Raw genomic sequence first — 19,754 nt, forward strand, 5'->3', positions numbered from 1 at the left:
GTCAGGAGATACATGACTAGAGCAGGCTCTTTAGCAGAATAACAACTGCTATATTAACCACAGAGACTTTCTGAAGTGCTCACATCAGCTCGACTTCCTTTTGTGTTTGTGTTCATCTCAATCTGAAATACATCTATGCCTCCAAAACTATTTAAATGCCTTGAAAATGATCACACAGCCACAAATTCCGGTGCATTTTAAGGTATTATAACATGTAACGGTTTAAAAATTATACAGGCTTTTCAAAAATGTTTTATTTTCCAACAAAATGATTGGTTAAGGGCCTGAATCTGTTGCCTTTGCGTTTGTTTTCATTCTTCTTTACCATTACGTTCCTCTATGTATTGGTCTTTCACATAAAAACCCCCATAAAAGACACCAAATTGTCTATGTGTGGTTGTGACGTGACAAAATGCAAAAATATTCAAGGGGTGTAAATACTGCGATTGTGCAGTATACTTAAGTTTACAGTTTACTGTAAGTTTATCTTACAGTAAACTTGAGCTCATAGTAAACATTAGGTTTATATCTAAATTCAGCTTTTTCATCGGATGTTGATTACAATTTGGCTTTAGCCGCGTGAGGTGTGTAAAAATGCTGATGATTTACTTTCTCTTAAAAAAAAAAAAATCTTTCAGAGAGTTTGGATAAGAGGGGGGGAAAATCAAGCCTCTGGAACGTAGATACACAATAGGAACATCCCAGATTCTCAGGACTTCAAGCTCTGTGCTGCAGCCAACCCTGGTGGAGGCTGGAGAATGGTGCAACAAGTAATTTGATAGATGGAGGAGAGGCAGTGAGGATGGTGAGCGGTGGAGCTGGGCCGCAGGCACTGCAGGCAGAAGAGCCTGGAGTGCACAAAAAAAAAAATTCAAACACACCTGCTTCAGCCATTTAAGAAGGTAATTTGTGTCATGCTGCATGTGGCCATAAGGCGTTAAATTAAGGTATTAAATATATTTTTGCATCGTTTCTGTTATCAACAGTTTCGTAATATAGGAATCAAGAGCTTCCTAGGTGTCAAAATTCTCCAAAACATTTGTTATATTGTCATATTTCAGTTTTATCTGTAGCAGCCCCTTCCTCCTCTGTTTAAACAATCGATCTTGGATGACACGTGTATCATGTGAGAACTCATGAACACAAGCCCCCTCTTGTAAATTTACAGGGATCCTGTTTAGAATTCCTTGTGCGGATATTTACACTCCCACGCCTACATTGGTCTGTCCAGTAATCCTGGGTGGGGGCTGAGGGAGAAAAGGGGGGGGAGTGGTAGCTGTTTCAGTCAGTCAAGTTGCAGCGAAACCAAACAAAACACACAACGTTGAGGTGTTCAGAATAAGCTACCTCACACGAGCGCTACATAGAATGCTTTTATTTTGAAAGTACGCAGCGGAAGTACTGTGTTTCCGTGTTGAAAGATGTATCCTCCGGTCTCCATTTTGGAAAAAAAAAAAAAAAAAAAGTAAAAAAAAAGGGAAAAAACCCTCTTCCTGTAATTTACGGTAGGGGCGTGAAGAGGGTTGCGCTTAAAGCGACCAAGGGAAGTTTAGAAACAAAAATATTTGCTTTTTGTATGTTTTAAGCCGGTGTGGATTCACGTTTTTTGTGTCGATAAAAATGGGAAATTGCCACACCGTTGGACCGAACGAGGCCCTCGTTGTTTCAGGTAACGTAAACGTTTCTGTGACGCCGTGTTTTTCCTGCCTGGAGCGTCACTCTTTCGTTAAAGCACTCCTTACGAGAAACTATGAAATAATATCGAAGCTTAGCAGTTAAATTATTTATATATTTTTAACCAGAAACTAATGCGTGCGTTTCTGTTGGGAAAAATGCCGAGTATTATAAAGTATATGACAACAAATTACCATCTTCGGTTTATTTTAAGTCGACAGATTCTCCTCAGTTCCCTCTAAAGGAGAAATGGCAGGTTTAATTTTCTCATGATGATTTGGATGTAATTTATAATTATTTTGTGAATAGAATGATCATATCCGCCATATTTTCGCATATGTACAGTATGTTCCCATAGCAATATTCCCGCTTTGTTTTTATGCAGTCTGGTCTGTTCAAGATGTTTAAAAAGTCCTGATTTTACCACCATGTTTATCTATATTACATCCCTACAGTATATGACTCGTAGATTTAATAATTTTTGGTTGCAGCCATTTTCCTTTATATTATTAACTTTTAGAAAGGGATACTTTGGTAAGAAAAAAAAGCAGCTATTTTATTAATACGCTATGTATACAGAAAAGTAGACTTAAGAGCAATAAATGTTGAGCATAATTGTATGTTTTCTAATGAACACTGGTGAAATATGGTGGTGCTCTCCTGAAGAAACAGAGGTAATTAAATTAGCAGGGCGGATACATACACCGCACTGCACTGACTGTCTGGTCTGCAGATCTCATGTTTCTTAAACCCCTGACTTTGGGCTCATATAGAGAGAAAAATATGTGTGCATCATGTTCACAAATGCTCATGACAATATTGAAGTCAAGCACAAAACTTGTTCTGAACAAAATGTCACAAATATGTGCACCAATCAGACAAAGATATCCACCAATATGCACTTTTCTAATTGATCTCAACTACCAATTCTGATTTTGATTGATTAGTGATTTTGATTGATTAGTTTTCCCCCCCCCCATAAGGACTATAATACAGTATTTAAGTGAAAATGTAGTAATTTTGAAGGAATTGCATTTTTGTCTAATTTGTTATCCTTATAAACATGTATTAAAGTGCATGCTGGCGGTTGACCCTTTTTATAGACTTGAAATAGAGAGAGCTTTTAGTTTTGATGCATTCAGTAAATTGGAAAACAAATGTTTTCTGTATTGTGGAAAAATTGACCAATAGTTTGGTAACCCTGTAATTTAAAGTCTGCCTTGCGCTTGTCTTAGATTCACGTATGTAAAAAAGAAAATTGTTCATAGCAAAATTGTACCGTTACGGTATAGACACCAACGGTATTGGGGAGTTTGTGATCTTTAAAACGAATATTTTAAAACCTCTGTGTTTTTTCACACTTGTGGCAGATCCACGGTTTGTTGAAACTGTATTTTTGGCTTGTACCACAGATTTCCTGCCCCTTTAACTGAATCTGTAAGGGCCTCTTTCCTCACTCACTCACTTCAGCTTCATTGTGAAAACAAAACATTTATGAGCGGCATGAAACATTGGAGCTTAAGACCAGAGCTGAGTTACAGCATGAGCTCTGCATTTGAAACCAGGACCAGTTGATTTAGAAAATAAAAATATTTCTAACTTCTTGAAAGAAGAGGATGTGTGGTTTAATATCATATGTGTGATGTCAGTCACACTGTACATTCCACGTTATTAACCAGGAACCCTCCCTTCTCCTGTCTGTGGAATGAGTGCATTTAGGAATTTCAGCTATGCTGCTGTCTAAATCAGTATGTAGCCCATGTGTTTCTATAGGTGACCTGACCAGTTGGCATTACACTTAAAATTTAAGGTCAAAGAGAGTGTCCTTGCATGTTTAAGACGACAGCTGGTTTCAATTTCTGAATTACCTGGAAAGTTCAGATTTTTGGAAATGACCCTTTGTCTTACAGTGACACTTCTGCTTGAGACATGAAATGTCACAAGAACTGTTACTGAGAGTCTTTCGTCATTGAGAGACAGCTGAAGATGGCTGGGTCAGTAGGCCCTGCAATTATCAGTTGTTAGGTCGTGTTTTTTGAGACAGTAAATATAGATCTCCCTTTTCTTTGCCTGCCAGTTAACATGTGACAGCTGGGAATGTCGCACTAAAGAGTCCAGATTAAATCAGTCTGAAAGGCCATGACCTGTTTTGCTATTGGTACATTTCCCAACTTGAAAGATTCCACAGTTATTGTCAATGTTATCTTGATTTAGCGCCTAGGCTACAAGCTCAGGCAATCGTGGGAATGTTTGTCATCAAACCACAAGGTGCAAGACTTTTGCAGGCTCTACTAGTGCAACCTCATATCATCAGTCGAGATGAAAAGCAAAGGCAACGTGGTTACCTTTTGTGAACTTGTGAGGTCTGTGGGTGAAACAAATAATGAAGCGCAAGACGCTCTGTTCTGCACACAAACATCCTCTTGAGTAGCTAACTGATTCCAGTAAAAGGAAAAAGAAAAAAATCATTGATTGATTTTGTTTGGTTTTCTTTCAAAAGCACAAATGATTATTTCTGGATTAAAAATGTTCTTCTGGATTTTCGATTTTGATCGTTTTGAAGTAGCCGTCTCAAAATAAAAAAAAAGAGAGAGAACCTACCAGCTGCGTTTTGTATTTGGATATTTTACATGATGACAACCGTGTGACTCCTGTTCAATGTGTTCTGGAAGGTGGCTGCTGTGGTTCGGATCAGAAGACGTATGTCGTGGGGGGCTGGGCTTGGGCCTGGTGGCTCATCTCTGACATCCAGAGGTAAGAACCTGTCTGCTGTGGCCGTAACAGAGACACATTTCCTAATTGTGTTGTGAGAGCAGGATGCCTGCTGGTCGACAAAACTGCCCACGTCAGAGATAAATGACGAGGAGTAACTGTATTAACCGGCTTGTTGGGTTTCAATGATGAAATCCTTTTTAGCACAGCTGTAAAAATACACTGTACTTTAATCAGGATTTAAAGCTCAGGACTGAGTCACTCTAAGCAAACATTTCTTTTGTCTATTTATTACTAGTGTCAACAAAAAAGAAGTATCCAAACAACTTTCAGTCATGTTAATATGAAACTTAGTTTATATAAATGTCTGGGAGAAGTAGTTTTATTAAAACGACCACCATTTGTCTTGTAAAATCAGATTTTTTCATCATATCTAAAAATAAGGTTTAATATCAAATGGATTTTGATTTAGTATTGGTTTATGATGATGTGCTACAAATGTTACTAAATGACATTTTCTTTTTATTAACATAAATATTTGATTATATGATTACACAATTGTTTTCCAATAACTAGATTTCTTCTCTCTTCTCTCTCATTCATGTGTTCTTTGCACATGAATGGGAGTGACCGCACGGTCAGTGACTGTTTTTATTTCCATTTTTCTAAATTTGCATAAACTCAGAGTAAAGCCAAGTGTGGTTATGCAGCAGATTGGGAGGATGAATCTACTGCTGCCGTTGTGGGTTATGAACTTGTAGTTCCTGTTAACAACGTTCTTAAGAAAAAAAAAAAAGCCTGCAGTGGAGTTGGCAAGTACACAATTTGGATTAACTACTCTGCATTTTTATTTATTTATGAAGGTTTGGTTATTATATGAAGTAAACTGCTGGTTTGATTAAGCAGATCTTTTTCTGCACTGTGTTTGCCATGATTTTGTTTTATATAAAAACCGGCTGATTTAATTGCTAAACTGTAACAGATGTTAGTAACATTTGCTGACTTTAGAGGAATCTCTGATATTTAACCAGTTTGTGAGCTTGTACTTTTTCAGTTTTAGTCATTTTCTACTTGAGTTTTTCCGCTGGAAAAGAAAGCCGCCTGCCTTGAGATGTTTAAAAACAAATAAAAAATTCTAATCTCTTTAAAGATTCCCATGAAATGTAGCCATAGTTTGATTGACTATTATTTTCCAGCAGAATGTCACTGAGAGTGTTTTTTTTTTTTTATCAGGGGTCATAACAGCATAAGTGGTTATCAGAATTATAATTCTTGTTCCCCAAAATTAATCTAAAATGCTAAATTTCAGATTAATTTTAGATTAATCAGAATTAATCTAAAATCTAAATTTTAAAATGCTAAATTTTAGATTAATTTTGCATTTTAGACCTGCTTCATTAATTTAGTGTCTCTTTAATTGTATGCACCTATGTGGCTAGCTACCAGCTTTTAGTTTAACAAACTACATGTTATCAGTAATTGACTTTTACACTGATAAAATAATTACGTAATGAAAACGAATCGCTAGAGAAATCAATCGGTCTTACAAATGAAGACAAATAACATCTGTCATAAAATCCAGAGTTTTTCATATATGTAAAAAGAGCAGCTCAACATCTTATTCCTTTAAGTGCAGCTCCACTGGAAAGACAAACTCTTAGTTTACTTTTACATATAAAAAAACAAACTTTTATTTGCTATTGAAAAATGATCTAAAATGAAAGTGACTCCATCTTCCATGTTTCTGGAGTTCCCAGTTGTAAATGGTTTTATAATTAGTTTGCCTCCCCCCTTTGTTTGTGCTTATCTAACATGCTTTGCTTTGTTTTTCATCAGCCTGTCTCAGCATTAAAACCTGAAGTCACTCGTTTCACAATAAGTGCTGCTTTTCGTCTGTGGTTGCTAGGAAACCTGAGCATAGACCAAACCTAAACAATGATGCACCATTGAAATTTAAGCAGTCCCAGAGATTCTTCACTGTCTACTTCAGCTTCTGTTTTATTTTAATGTGCATCCTGTGTGTACCATGCAACATAGACGGCATTCTACAGCAGTGGGAGCCTGACTTCCTGTTTAGATGCAGCAATTATCTTAATGCTCAAGGATTTGACTCATTGATCCAGCTGTTCTGGAAAGCACTTGTAGGTGGAGCTGCTAACAGGCTTTTATTTCCAGCTCTGACACTTTAAACAAAAAATCCAATCAAAATAGGATCAGCTAGAAATATTAAATTGGATTATTAATTCGTGATGCTCTCTTTTTCTTAATTATCAGAATGAAATCTGGTAAGAAAAAGGCAAAGTTGTGCAGTGTGTTTGTCCCCGTCTCCCTTCCCTCCTCTACTTGTCGATGGTTATTGACGTTCCTAACAACTGTTGTCCAACTTACTGTTTTGCCTATGCTATTCCCGCTGCCTGCCTGCCTGCCTGCATAGAATGTCTCTGGAGATTATGACCATCCTCTGTCGCTGTGAGAATATCGAAACCTCGGAGGGTGTTCCCCTGGCTGTGACAGGGGTGGCTCAGGTAACGCACTTGAAAAGGCCCAGAAAGGCCAAAGACAGGCAAAGGAGAATGGTGCCACTAACAAACTAACCAATAATATCTCTGATTGGCTGCAAATGGGGGGATCTGAGGAGTTCAATGCCAAAGAAAGTTGTGCTGCATTTCCTCATACGTAATCCTGAATTACATCAGAATTCGAAGGAGTCTGAATTCTGGATTAAGTGTCTTGTTGCTCTGCTGCTGGTGATCTGGAGTCCTTGGGTGAATGGTTTCACTTTTGTTCTGTTTTTTCTTTTTTTTTCTTTTTTTGTGTGTGTTATCTGTCCCTTCCGTTCATTTCCTCTCCCTGCGTACATGTCGATTTTTATTTGATATTTTTCCACATTCTTCACAGGATAACGCTTGAGATTATGACCCTGCAGCCCAAGTGTGAGGATGTAGAGACAGCGGAGGGTGTAGCTATAACTGTCACTGGGGTGGCTCAGGTAAATCATCACACTTCTCTGGGAATGCCAGATCAGGCTCCACTAATCCCTCTACCCATACCTTCCTTTCTTTGTTAGAAGAGCCAGAAATCTAAGCAGACCAGGAGTTTTATGTACACATTTCAAGATTCACTCAGACTTTGGGCTAAATTGTTTGCATGATTTTATATCATCCTAAAACAGAATGCATCGAGCTGAAATCCCCTGATTAGCTGGAGACAGTGTTGTGTTTTTTTTTTTTGTTCGTTTCAGGGCTGTAATGTTTTATTCAAAGGTAAATGATCCATAGTGAAAATATCCAACACTTTAAAGCTTACATAGGCAGCAGATTTTTGTTTCTTTTCCTTTATTCTCAATGCTTTTCTTCTACCATCTGGTAGTGATACGCTTTGCATCAATAAGCTGCCGCAAGAAAACTGAGACACAGTTTTAGTAAGTTTCTTTCACCCCAACTTGGATCCAAAGGAAAAGCATTTTTCTGACTAGAGTGTATGGCCATGAGCCAGTTTTCCATTACATGGTACGGTGTCAACTATTTTAGCTTGAAATAGGGTGAATCCAAACTAACATAAAGCAAAACTAATGCTATATTTACTCAAAATTTACCCCTTTTTTCATTTTATCATTTCTATGCTGCTATTCCATTTTTATCTTTCCATTTAACAGCTTTCAGTACAATTCATCTGCCGGTTGAATTATTCCTCTTTAGCAATGTGGTGGCGGTGGCTGTTGGGCATCGCTATGAAATGCATCAAGACAAAGGTGGTGAAATAAGTCGTCAGTAGTTCAGTGTCCAGATCTAGAACTTCAAACAACTCTTACCTCTTACCTACCTGAATTTTTAAAATTCCAACCGCATTTTGCCAAATCTGTATTTTTAGTTAAAAATAAATAAAAATTTTGGGGCTCTAGTGGCCTTTATTAGAAAGTGCTAACACAAGAAGGTAGGTAAAGAGAGAGAGAGGAAGGACATGTGGCTCAGGTCACCCGGCCGGGATTCGAACCTGCGCCGGCCACGTCAAGGACTAAGGCCTCCTAATGTGGATTGTGCTTAACTCCTGCACCACCACAAAACCCCCAAAGCAGTGGTCCCCAAAGTCGGTCCTGGAGGGCCGGCATCCTGCACGCTTTAGTTCTCTCCCTGGTAGAAGTAACAACCTTTTCATCATGTCAATGTTCTTCTTAGGCCCTCTAACGAGCCATCATTTAAACCAGGGAGAAAACTAAAACATGCAGTATGCCGGCCCTCCAGGACTAACTTTGGGGACCACTGCCCCAAAGCGTTTTGCCAAATCTGCCGTTTTATTTGCCTCTAATCCAGGGGTGGGCAATCCTGGTCCTCGAGGGCCGGTGTCCTGCAGCTCTTAATGTCTCCCTGGTCCAACACACTTGACTCCAACAGCTGCATCACCTCCTCAGTGCAGTCAGGTTCTCCAGAGTCCTCCTAATGACCTCATTATTTGACTCAGGTGTGTTGAAGTAGAGATGCATCTAAGAGTTGCAGGAGACCGGCCCTCAAATCTATATGTATACTGCTGAAAACCAACTGTGAGGCTTTAAAAGCTTTTATTTTCCTTCCATTTTTATTATTTTAGCTGACAAAACATGCCAGGAATCCACTTATACTGTCCAGGCGTGCCCCAATCAGAATCTTTTTACAGTACAGAGATTAAATCCGATACCTCCTAAAATGCATTTAAAAACTCAGTGGGTCTAAAGTGCAGTAAGATAATGCTTCACTTTATCACCCTTAAGTGGTCCATGTTAGCACTGTGATGATGTTCTTAATTTACTCGCCTGTGACGTCCTCAGTGCTGCAGTCTCTGTTTTTCTTGGTAGCGACAGGCATTATCTGTCAAAGGGAGTTTCTTTTGTTTCTAATTAGACACATACAGCTGCTGTTGATCAAAGGCAGTTAGCCGAAATGCTGAGCTAATGCTGCTAGCATTTTTTCCTCTTGAGCAATGTTTGATAATTCTGCTCGTAAAATTTTCACTCAATTCCAGTTCATTATGTCTGGAGAAAGCTTTCAGGAAACATTTTCTCCTTTCTTACAAATGTAGCACCTTGCTTTGTACATCATAAAGTGAAATGATGTTTTAGATGCTTTTTGCAGAGCGTTCCTTTCTACATCCGTGTGGGTGTAACATGTAGAGAATGTCACATGACGCTGCAGCAGCAGGGATAGTCTCTATTGCACTATGAACATCATTGTAAAGGGTGAAAATAAAAAAATTACATCAGTTCAATGTGCAAAAATTAACTGTATATATTTGTGGGAGTGCAACTGAAGAGTATCAGCTGTTAGTCCTTTAAAAATGTCTTGATTGAAACCCCATCGATACAAACATAATACTTTTTTTCTTATATCTTTTTTAATGCATAAAGTCATGCAATAATAAGTGTTATTCAAATCCTTTTCTGTGGCTTTTTCACAAGGTGATTAAGTTCGGTAACTACGTCCTACTCCTTTGCGATTCTTATTTTTAAAATGCACATTCCCTGAATGTGAAATGTTCTCACATTCAGGGAAGTGTGTGTTTTCTCAAAAAAAAGCCTTGAGCACACTGAGAGAATAAACAGCTTATCCTGCCAACAACAAGAGGATACTGTGAGAAGCAAAGCAGGAAATCATTGTCATGTTGATCTATGAACACAGTCGAACCATACCATGTAGTGGAAAATCACGGTCAGTCTAAAGCACGAACCAGTCAGAGCTCAGAAAGCAATAAAGACGCTAAACTATATTGGATTGTAATTCAGTTTGTGTTGAGTCTTCATGTTAGACTCTCAGGTCATTCACACTTTGTTTGAAGCAGCGTCAGCCCGGACTTGTTCAGTGCCAAAGTATGTTTCTTTTTGTAAACAAAGTCAAAATCCACTATCTTTTTAAGTTCATGCTGTGACAGATTCAGCAATGCGGTGGGCACACCCTTATCTTTGTGTGTTGTAAAAAAAAAAATTAAAATCCATCCAGATCCCAGTGGCGACAGATGTACTATTGACTATCTAAAGGTAAACCCTGTCTTTAGTGTCTGAGCTTGTGAGGAACCAGTTTAACTGCTTCTGTTTAGGATCAAATTTCCTTTTTCCAAGAGCCTGTAATCCATGTCGTGACATCACTAAAGACATGTTTTTGAGATGTTCTAAGAGCCTCTCTTTAGTCCAATATGGTCAAAATAAACCACGTGGCCAAACAGGAAGAAACCCACCACTGCATTGTTTAAAACAGGATATATTACGTTAATGTGTAACTGAATTCGTACTAAAATGTTCTTTATAGCCACTCTGTTGTGCTAGATTTCTGACTTTAGAAACAGATTAAAAGATCAACTTTGTTCCAGAAGCAAAACTGTCAGCTTCCCAAGGGATTCTATTGGATTTTCTCTTTAAAATTGTGAAACACTGTTTTTCTCCAAATCATATCCTTCTTTGTTTCATTTTCCTGCTTCCCGTCTGCATGACAGAGTGGGATTATTAGTTCTCTTTTTTTAGCCAGAGTTATGACACGGTTCCCGTCTCAGTTTCCCTACTTGTAACTGACAATGACCCCACTGTCTGCTGCTAAACAACTCCTCTCACTCTCACGGTTTAACCCAGAAGCTCATCCTGGGCATCATCTGATTGGCCCAACCTAATCCAGAGCCATTGTGGCCTTTTCCATGGTAACAAGTCATATGTTCCTCCACAGCTAAACATGTCTGGACTTGAGGAGTGGCTCTCAGTAGAAGCTTTTCAAATAAAACCAGAACATAACGTTCATGTTGAGATTTCTCTTTTTTATTTTATTACAGATGTATTTTATTCAAATATTCATCTCATTGGACATTTTCACCTATAACCCAAATCAGTTTTGAAGTTCATTTTTAAGTTTGGGCACCTAGTAATATGTCAGTTTTTTAATAAGTTGGAGGAACAAAAAGATGGTGTCGCATAACAGATAGGAGGGTTTCTACCGCCATCACCCCTCACAGGTCCTTGTGTAAGCCCGAGTCGTGGCACAGCTCCCCCTGCTGTCTGTTTGCGCTGGCATGTATGTGTTGATGTGGTTGGCTTGCGGCCTCCTCTGTTCGCAGACGGTTTTCTCGGAATGACGACCATCTTTCCTCACTTTGTGTTTCCCTCGTTTCTGGAGTGGAGTGCATGTCGTAAAGCAAAACCATGTGCAGACCTCTCGCCTAAGGACCCAGCTCACTGTCTTTTATACCGTTTCAGCTCCTGTGGACTACATTATCAGGCTAAATCTTCTTAGCGCTTTTTTGATGACCTTTAAATGCCTTCATTTTGTAAATCTCAGGTTAAATGCAGTTTTTTATTAGTTGACTTTTAAATGATTTACATTGTTTGCAGCTTTGTGGCCAGACTGCAGTTATTACTCAAAGGTAAAATTAAATATGCCCTATTTAAGTGACATTTTAAATCAAATATCTGCTTGTCTTTATTGATTAGATAAGTAGATTTGGAGTAAAATGTAGCTTTACATATGGTATTTTTATTCTAAAGTGCTTCTAATTTAAAAATGAGTTGGATTATGATTGAGAAAGTCACAAGGACAAAGTCTGGCCATGCAGTTTGGTTTTATATATACCAAAAATGCATTAACTTTGGGGTTTCATGTGAAAATAGTTTTGAACAAACCCATTTCGATGTGGAGGAATGATATTTTGCAGCCTGCTGTCAGTTGTAAAAAGTTAAAAATTTCTTTCAAAAACTCACCATTTATGCATTCATGTCACTGAAGTGAATAATGTCACCAGTTTTACCACTTTTTCTGTGATGATTCACTGCGTTCAGTCACCTGTTTTTAATACCCCAGTGATGATGTGAAAGTGATTATGGAAGGACGGCGTGTGTTTGCCCGCAGACAGCAGAAAAGCTAACACGTTTTCATGCATGCCGCTCGCTCCTGGGTTTGCGGATGTGTGTGTTCAGCTGACAATCTGTGTCCGTGCTGGCACTAGGTGAAGGTGATGACGGAAAACGAACTGCTGGGTTTCGCCTGTGAACAGTTCCTGGGAAAGACCGTGATGGAGATCAAGAGCGTCATCCTGCAGACCCTGGAGGGTCACCTGCGCGCCATCCTTGGTGGGTACTTCCTGAAGCTGAGACGGCTGTTTTCAGATTTGTTGCTGACGGTGTCTGAACCGCTTCATGTTTAGACCTGTTAAAAACACAAACTGCATGGTGTCTTATCTGGACTTTATGCAATAAGCTAGCACAAAATCATGTTTATCTCTGAAATGGATGGAAAAGGATTTGTGGTTTTCAAAATGTTTCTTTTAAATAAATACATATTAAAAATGTGCAGTGTACTTTAGGGCTGAAGATGGATACATCATCAATATCAGTGTAGTAATAGTAATAATAAGATATATTGTCTGACACAATATTCAATCATTTCATTGAAGGCCGACACAGAACTACACAGCATTCTGGGGGATGTAGGCAGAGGAAAGACTGCAGAACTTTTTAGGGAGTGTGTTAATCGGTTTATCACATTAAAAGACAAAAAGATCTGATGGATTGCTGTCACAAAATCTCCATTAGGTTTTGATCTGGACACAAAATTCAAATTTAAAAATGCATTGAGACCCTCGACAAAGGGTCTCAATGCATTTAAGTTAAAGTGAAGGAACAATATTTTAAAATTCCTCAGCATTTTAGATTATCATTCAGTTTATTACTAGCTTGAAATAATCTATTTTCTAGTGTAGATGGTTAAATGTCCTAGTAAAAGGGTGGATAGTAAGTAAGTACATTTGATTTAAATAGCACCTTTCTCAGACAGCAGTCACAAAGTGCTTCACAGTAAAACCAAAACAAAACTGTAGAGTCAATAAGATACAAAGAAATACATTAAATCTAGGATCAGTTTTTGCTGCCAGAACATGTGTTTTCTCATTTAGTTTCTAGTGCAAATATAGTACAATTGAAGTAATTAAAACTAACTTACAGCTTGTTTTAAGTTTAAGGACGTTAACGATCCCTTTAATCTTCAGGTACCCTCACAGTTGAACAGATTTACCAGGACAGAGACAAGTTTGCGTCTCTGGTGAGGGAGGTGGCTGCTCCCGATGTCGGCCGAATGGGCATCGAGATCCTCAGCTTCACCATCAAGGTGTGCAGCAGGTTTATTGTTTGGTTTTGTTGGGATTTAATTCTACTTGCCATACCCATAGAATATTTTCACCACTTGCTGTTTTGCACGCCTGTGTTTATTTTCCCTGCTGACAGGATGTTTACGATAAAGTGGAGTACCTGAGCTCCCTGGGGAAAACGCAGACGGCTGCAGTGCAGAGGGACGCAGACATCGGTGTGGCGGAGGCAGAGAGGGATGCAGGCATCAGGGTGAGATGAGCTTCAAGAAGAAGATGCGTTTCCCATCCGCTGATCGTCTTAATTTAGCCGTTTTTAATTTTTCTTCTTTTGCTTTCAGGAAGCCGAGTGTAAGAAACAAATGATGGACGTCAAGTTCGTCGCAGACACAAAGATGGCCGACTCCAAACGAGAGCTGGAGATGCAGAAAGCCTCCTTCAACCAGGAAGTGAACACAAAGGTATCCAGTTCGACACATTCTGCAAAATTCAAAAACAGACAAGTGAAATTCTAGATGTAGTTCCATATAAAAAAAGAATATTCCTTGCAGAAAGCAGAGGCTCAGCTGGCGTATGAGCTGCAGGCGGCCAAGGAGCAGCAGAAGATCCGTCTGGAGGAGATCGAGATCGAGGTGGTGCAGAGGAAGAAGCAGATCACCATCGAGGAGAAGGAGATCGATCGAACCGAAAAGGAGCTCATTGCAACCGTGAGGAGACCTGCAGAGGCCGAAGCCTACAAGATGCAACAGCTGGCCGAGGGACAGAAGTACGATTCAGTTGGTTTTACGCAGTCTGGAAATTAATGGAATAAATTTTTATCATATAAAAAACAAATTTTATATGATGTGAAACAATCATTTTTGCTTTTCTGACTGTGTTTAAAGTTGTCTGTGCTTAATCTAGGCTAATCTACACCAGTTTCTAGTGAAAATATCTTTGTACACGTAAACTAACTGGAGCCTCCCTCGAAACACTAACATAATCATTTGTACTGACAGTTATATTTGGTTGCATGTACAGAGGTTGTTTGGCATACGGCAGAAGGCTGCCAAGTCACTCGTGACCCATTTCTGCTTCTGGTGTCTCATCGCAGGATAAAGAGGGTGCTGACGGCGCAGGCGGAAGCTGAGAAGATCCGCTGCATTGGTGAGGCTGAAGCTGCTTCTATTGAAGCTGTGGGCAAAGCAGAGGCTGAGAAGATGAGGCTGAAGGCTGAAGCCTACCAGCAGTACGGAGAAGCTGCCAAGACGGCGCTGGTGCTGGACGCTCTACCTAAGGTCCGCGCTACACGCTTATTTACATCTGGGTTTCAGTCCGTCTTAACCCTCACCACATTTCTGTTCATGTGTTCTTTGGTCACTGCAGAAAGTCGACTTGTAAATTATATTTATTTCAATCTGTTATTTAGTATGTTTTGTTCATGTAACGTAGCCATTTCTGCTAATGTGGCATTAAATCTGAACTCCAATCAGTTCCATGTTGCATGAACAGATTGCTTTGTAAACTAACATTTAATGTAGAGATGAAGCGATTAATCGTAATCAATAGAATTTGGGAGAAATTGATTAATCGTTAACTGGAGCAGACAGACTCAAAAAAGGCCTTTTCCTGAAGAACAACATACTACAAGCAGTAATTAAGCTAAAACTGTCCAAAGATTTTACACATTTTGAAGTTTAGGTTAAGAAGGCCTTTGTCTGCAATTAAACTCTATTCCAAACTATGCCAGCTCTCACATGGCATTAATCAGTTAATCCAAAACATAATCTCCAGAATAATCAGTAACTGAATGAATGCATTTCCTGTTAACTTGGAGTGGAACATGTTGCTGTTTCTGTTCCATTCAAACGGATCCTTCTGATTCAGTCACCATCCAGTGGACGCTGGGCCAGTGCTTGAAGCTTTAATGTTTTTCTTGTGTGTTTTGCAGATCACCAGTAAGGTGGCTGCTCCTCTGGCCAAGACCAGTGAGATCGTCATCCTGAGTGGCGAAGGCAGCCGCGTGACCGGAGAGGTGAATCGACTTCTAGCTGAACTCCCCGTCTCCATCAACGCCCTCACCGGGGTAGATCTGACCAAGGTGAGTCATCCATGAGAGCTCACACGCCTTAACTCAACGTCTGTCTCAATGATTAGTCATTTATTTACCTTTTTTCTTACTGAAAGATGTTCCATTACGAGCTAAAACCATACAGGTTTGTGACCCATTTTCAAACTCAGATTTGTTTATTTTTGTATTTGATCAGATTGATCTGATTTCTGTTTTCTTATTCAAAATCACCCTGAGCATCATTCAGAATATTTCTTTCTAGCCTATGAATCTTGAACAGGTAAATGTTTACATTACAGGTTTGGAAAGTGCTTGATTTCAGTTATTGATCTGTGTGATAGAAATAATAGTTTATAGTTGAGGAATGTTTGTTAAATGTTGTTCTCGGACCAGTCAGCTGTGTGTGAGAGAGACATTTCAAAGTCTTTGTTTACCTAGACTGTAGAACACAATTCACATTAATAAGACATTGTTAATAACAGTACTGAATTATATTGAATAATAGGGAATTGTTAATTTGTCTGGTTTTTATCTCCAAAGTGCAGTGCTGGAAAAAGTTTGCAAACTTACCTTGAAACGTTCTTGATTTTTACTGTGGGAAAACGTGAATGATGGAAGAAGATCCATTTCCACCCTCCATATTTATTGCATTAATCCTTCTGATCCCACAGATCCCTCTGCTCCAGAAGATGACCGGCCCACAATGCCAAGCGGCTGTGTGATGTATGAGACAATAAGGCCTCAAGCATGAAGAGGCTTCTCAGTCAGATAATCCCTCGTTGCAACTGCCTTCAACCAGAAACACTTGACACCGACCAAGAGGTTTTTTTTTGTTTTCAGACTATTTCTAAGCGAATTTTAGTTTTGTATAGGAAAAAGAAATATTCGCATCAAGCTGTATCTTAGCTTGGTTTCAGTTCGTCCTTATCCTCCTTAGCTAAGATGCTACTGTTTATTCACTTCTACATGGTATCCAAAACAGAGCAGAGTGTGTTGCTTAAAGATCCAGAGATGTATTGTGTATTCCAGTCCAGATTAGGGGCAGATTCCTGCTGGAGTCAAAGACTTTCCAAGTCGGGCGTTGAGCCGCTGTTCCACCTCTGGAAGCTGTGCAGTGACGCAGCTGCTGCCTCTTCCTGTCTGTCGTTACAGATGAGTTCCTAACTCTGACTGATCTCTTCCTCTGAGTGTAGCTGTAAGAGGTGGATTTCTGAATCAGCTGTACGATGATCCTCACTGCAGTTTATCATGTTGCCCGTCTGTTTCCGATGTCCAGTGCCTGTCCAAACCTTCATGCACTAATGTGGATTTATGCCTGTCAAACATGGCTACAGTAAATCTGGTGTTTGTTTTTTTTTCTCTTTCACTTTTATCACTCGTTTGAACACATTTGCACCTGCGAAGCGAGAAGAAAGCCATACATAGCCTTAAAGGAGACCCTGGATCTCAGCTGGGGCTGTCGAAACCTTTTCTATTACCTCAAAACGTTAGGCTGCCGTTTTATTTCTCCTCTCTGCTCGTCTTCCTTGTCCGCCCCCCCCTTTGAAGCGGCGTTCACATCATGAGTAATCACATCGTGAACCCCGCGCACATCCTCTTCCATCCACGCTGACAAAGCAGAAATGAAATGACACGAGTTGGAAAACAAGCATGTGATCAATTTGGCAACGCTTCACATGACATCTGTGCTTTGTTGCTCTTTTGATTGGTGGGTCCGATGAATGACTGAGTTTGAGCAGCTGGACCCGTAACTATGAATTCTAGAGAAAAAGTTTTGGTATGAAGAAACGGAATATGAATCTCCTCCAATCCCGTTCTTATTATTATGTCAGACCATAGCGATTGTGATATAATTTCCTGGTTTTTAGTCAGGTTGATTTTTTTTTTTTTTTTCCTTTTTTTTCTGAAGGGTTGACTGATACAGAAAGGGAGGGTTGCTTGTAGTTGTTACATAATGTCAGAAATCTAAAACTTTGTAATCATCTGTGTTGTCCAGCATACTGTGAATGTTTGGCCTGCCTTTTATTGTTGTCGTTTATTTTTATTTTTTAGTAAACAGCTGATAAACCACTTTGTAAGGAGCTTAATGACGACTTTCCGAGTCCGTGACCATAAACATTTTCTTACATTTTGCCTCTGAGTTTTAATTTTTTTTTTTCCGTTTGTATTTTCTGTGAAGTTTTAAAACCCTTTCTTTTGTTTTTGTTTTCTAAAATGCTCTATGTGTTGTGTTTTTTTTACGCCTGAACAGATCCAGGAATCACATTCGTCTGCTAGCTTGTCGCGTTATCGTCTGTCGTTTGTGTCGGCCAGTGCCGTTACTTTCAGCCGTTCCCAGGAAGTGAGTCATTCCGACCTGTCGGGGAGAACGGATCGCTTTCCCGTCAGTGAGATTCATTCAGAGACTGATGTCATTCGGCTGCACATTAAATAATTGGCAGCTCTCCCCCCTTCATTCTCCGGTCACATTGTTTCACAGGTTTCTAACAGTCATGCTTTTTATGTTAAAGGTTGTATAAAAAAAAATAAATAAAAATACGTAGATATATTATAATCTCACCTATATTTGTCATAATTCTGAACTTTTGTGCAGCAATGATGCACATTTTCACTAAACAGAACCTCTTTGTGATACTTGTTTAAATTTAGGAAATTAGATTTCCTTAGTGCCTTTGTTAAAGTAATGAGCTCTGTGCAGATTATCACCTCAGAGACGTGACAGGATTTTTGTTAAAAATGTGCTTTCGCCTAATCTTGTAGATGAAAATGAAGTTGAATATATAGCTGAATTGTTATTAAATAAGTCTATATACGTAAAAAGCTTTTATTTTGAAACTTTTGACCTCATCAGTTGTTTTGGCCATCATATTTGTGCCAAAGAATGCAAAATCATTTGACTAATCAGATGCAACTTCTTGTGACTTGGTGTAGCATTTGAGAAAGAAATAAAAACCACCAAAAACACATTTTCGACCTATGCCTTAACTCTCATCTTTGTCTAAAACACGTCTGTTCTCTGTTGATGTTTTCATTCGGTTTTATTTCATGGCTTCTCATGTACCGATGGCTGTAAGGAGAAGCCACGCAGCATGGAGGATTAAGCATGTGTTCATGTTATTCTGTGTTGTCACTCTAATATAAAGTTATATCACCTTCAGTACGTCTCTGTGTTCAATTTCTCTTATGCACGTAAATAAAATGAATTGCATCATTTAGAAAATGGGCTAATAAAGCTAATATTGATCCTTCACAGGATAGCGCATTTATTTGATCTTAACAGAGCCGTCATAGCCAGTTCAGGCCAGTAGAGGTCACTGCAGGGATATTTTTTAACACTTTTCCAGCCGACGGAAGTGTAGGATGGAACCAGTAGTCTGTTATTTGAAGAGTTTCTAAGCGCGTTTTTTCCTTTTAAGTTAACTCACCAAACGGCTTATTTTGTCAGTTCTTCTTACTTTAATGTGAGTGGCGCTCAGACGATCCCCGTCAGTCTTGGACCACACTGAAATTGAATTTGAGCGCAAGCTTGGTATTTCTCAAAGTGGCATCAGCCGAAAATGAGGAAAAAATAAAATATATATATATTTTTCTGCTCAAAAACATAAAGGGAACACTCAAATAACACATCCTAGATCTGAATGAATGAAATATTCTCATTGAATACTTTGTTCTGTACAAAGTTGAATGTGCTGACAACAAAATCACACAAAAATCATCAATGGAAATCAAATTTATTAACCAATGGAGGCCTGGATTTGGAGCCACACACAAAATTAAAGTGAAATGTTCCCTTTATTTTTTTGAGCAGTATATAGATATATATATATCTATATACACACACATACTTTAAGAACTTACTCACATAATGCTTAATATCAATCCTCAAGCATTTTGAGGATTGACCAAAACCTTTGTTAGGAGTCATCTTGTTGGTGCATTATGCCGTTTTATGATTGACCATTCTTGTGATAATTGTAGCACTGAAAAAAAGGAAATCTGGTTACTTTTTGTCCGCTAAGGTAATGTAATCCAAAACAGTCGTGTCATGGTAGGAGAATAAAGCAGCTAAGTTCTGAAAATGTGGTAAACTGTTCCTCAACTTCACTTTGACCAAACTGTAAAATTAACAGTTTGTTGAGGAGCTTCTCCACCAACCAGAGTGTGCATCATTATGGATTAAAACCTTAACTCTACAATACTTTTATTGTCAATGCACAGTAAGCGGCTCTTAACT

At 38.9% G+C, this 19,754-nt stretch overlaps 1 protein-coding gene across 3 annotated transcripts; it reads left to right on the top strand.

Moving 5' to 3' along the window:
* The first annotated feature begins 1,453 nt into the window (after window positions 1-1,453).
* On the top strand, window positions 1,454-18,482 carry LOC103133852 (flotillin-2a). Of its 3 annotated transcripts, none has more exons than XM_007545796.2 (11): window positions 1,454-1,669; window positions 4,347-4,428; window positions 6,821-6,911; window positions 12,337-12,460; window positions 13,375-13,493; window positions 13,610-13,723; window positions 13,812-13,931; window positions 14,022-14,236; window positions 14,564-14,747; window positions 15,401-15,550; window positions 16,192-18,482. In XM_007545796.2, the coding sequence occupies exons 1-11, from the start codon at window positions 1,621-1,623 to the stop codon at window positions 16,240-16,242; spliced, it is 1,299 nt and encodes a 432-aa protein (XP_007545858.1). In that variant the 5' UTR covers window positions 1,454-1,620; the 3' UTR covers window positions 16,243-18,482. The 3 variants fall into 3 exon arrangements, with proteins under 3 accessions (XP_007545858.1, XP_007545857.1, XP_016523731.1); XM_007545795.2 differs by lacking the exon at window positions 6,821-6,911 and adding an exon at window positions 7,285-7,375 and having other exon boundaries at window positions 1,455-1,669; XM_016668245.1 differs by lacking the exons at window positions 1,454-1,669; window positions 6,821-6,911 and having other exon boundaries at window positions 4,352-4,428.
* Window positions 18,483-19,754: the final 1,272 nt, after the last annotated feature.

Source organism: Poecilia formosa, unplaced genomic scaffold (genome assembly GCF_000485575.1).
Source record: "Poecilia formosa unplaced genomic scaffold, Poecilia_formosa-5.1.2 Scaffold14, whole genome shotgun sequence".
NCBI classification, from domain to species: domain Eukaryota; kingdom Metazoa; phylum Chordata; class Actinopteri; order Cyprinodontiformes; family Poeciliidae; genus Poecilia; species Poecilia formosa.

Coding starts and splice junctions, on each gene's coding strand:
- LOC103133852 (XM_007545796.2), top strand. CDS start 1,621: ATGGGAAATTGCCACACCGTTGGACCGAACGAGGCCCTCGTTGTTTCA. Junction 13,724..13,811: donor AGAGGGATGCAGGCATCAGG/GTGAGATGAGCT, acceptor TTTTGCTTTCAG/GAAGCCGAGTGTAAGAAACA. Junction 13,932..14,021: donor ACCAGGAAGTGAACACAAAG/GTATCCAGTTCG, acceptor TATTCCTTGCAG/AAAGCAGAGGCTCAGCTGGC.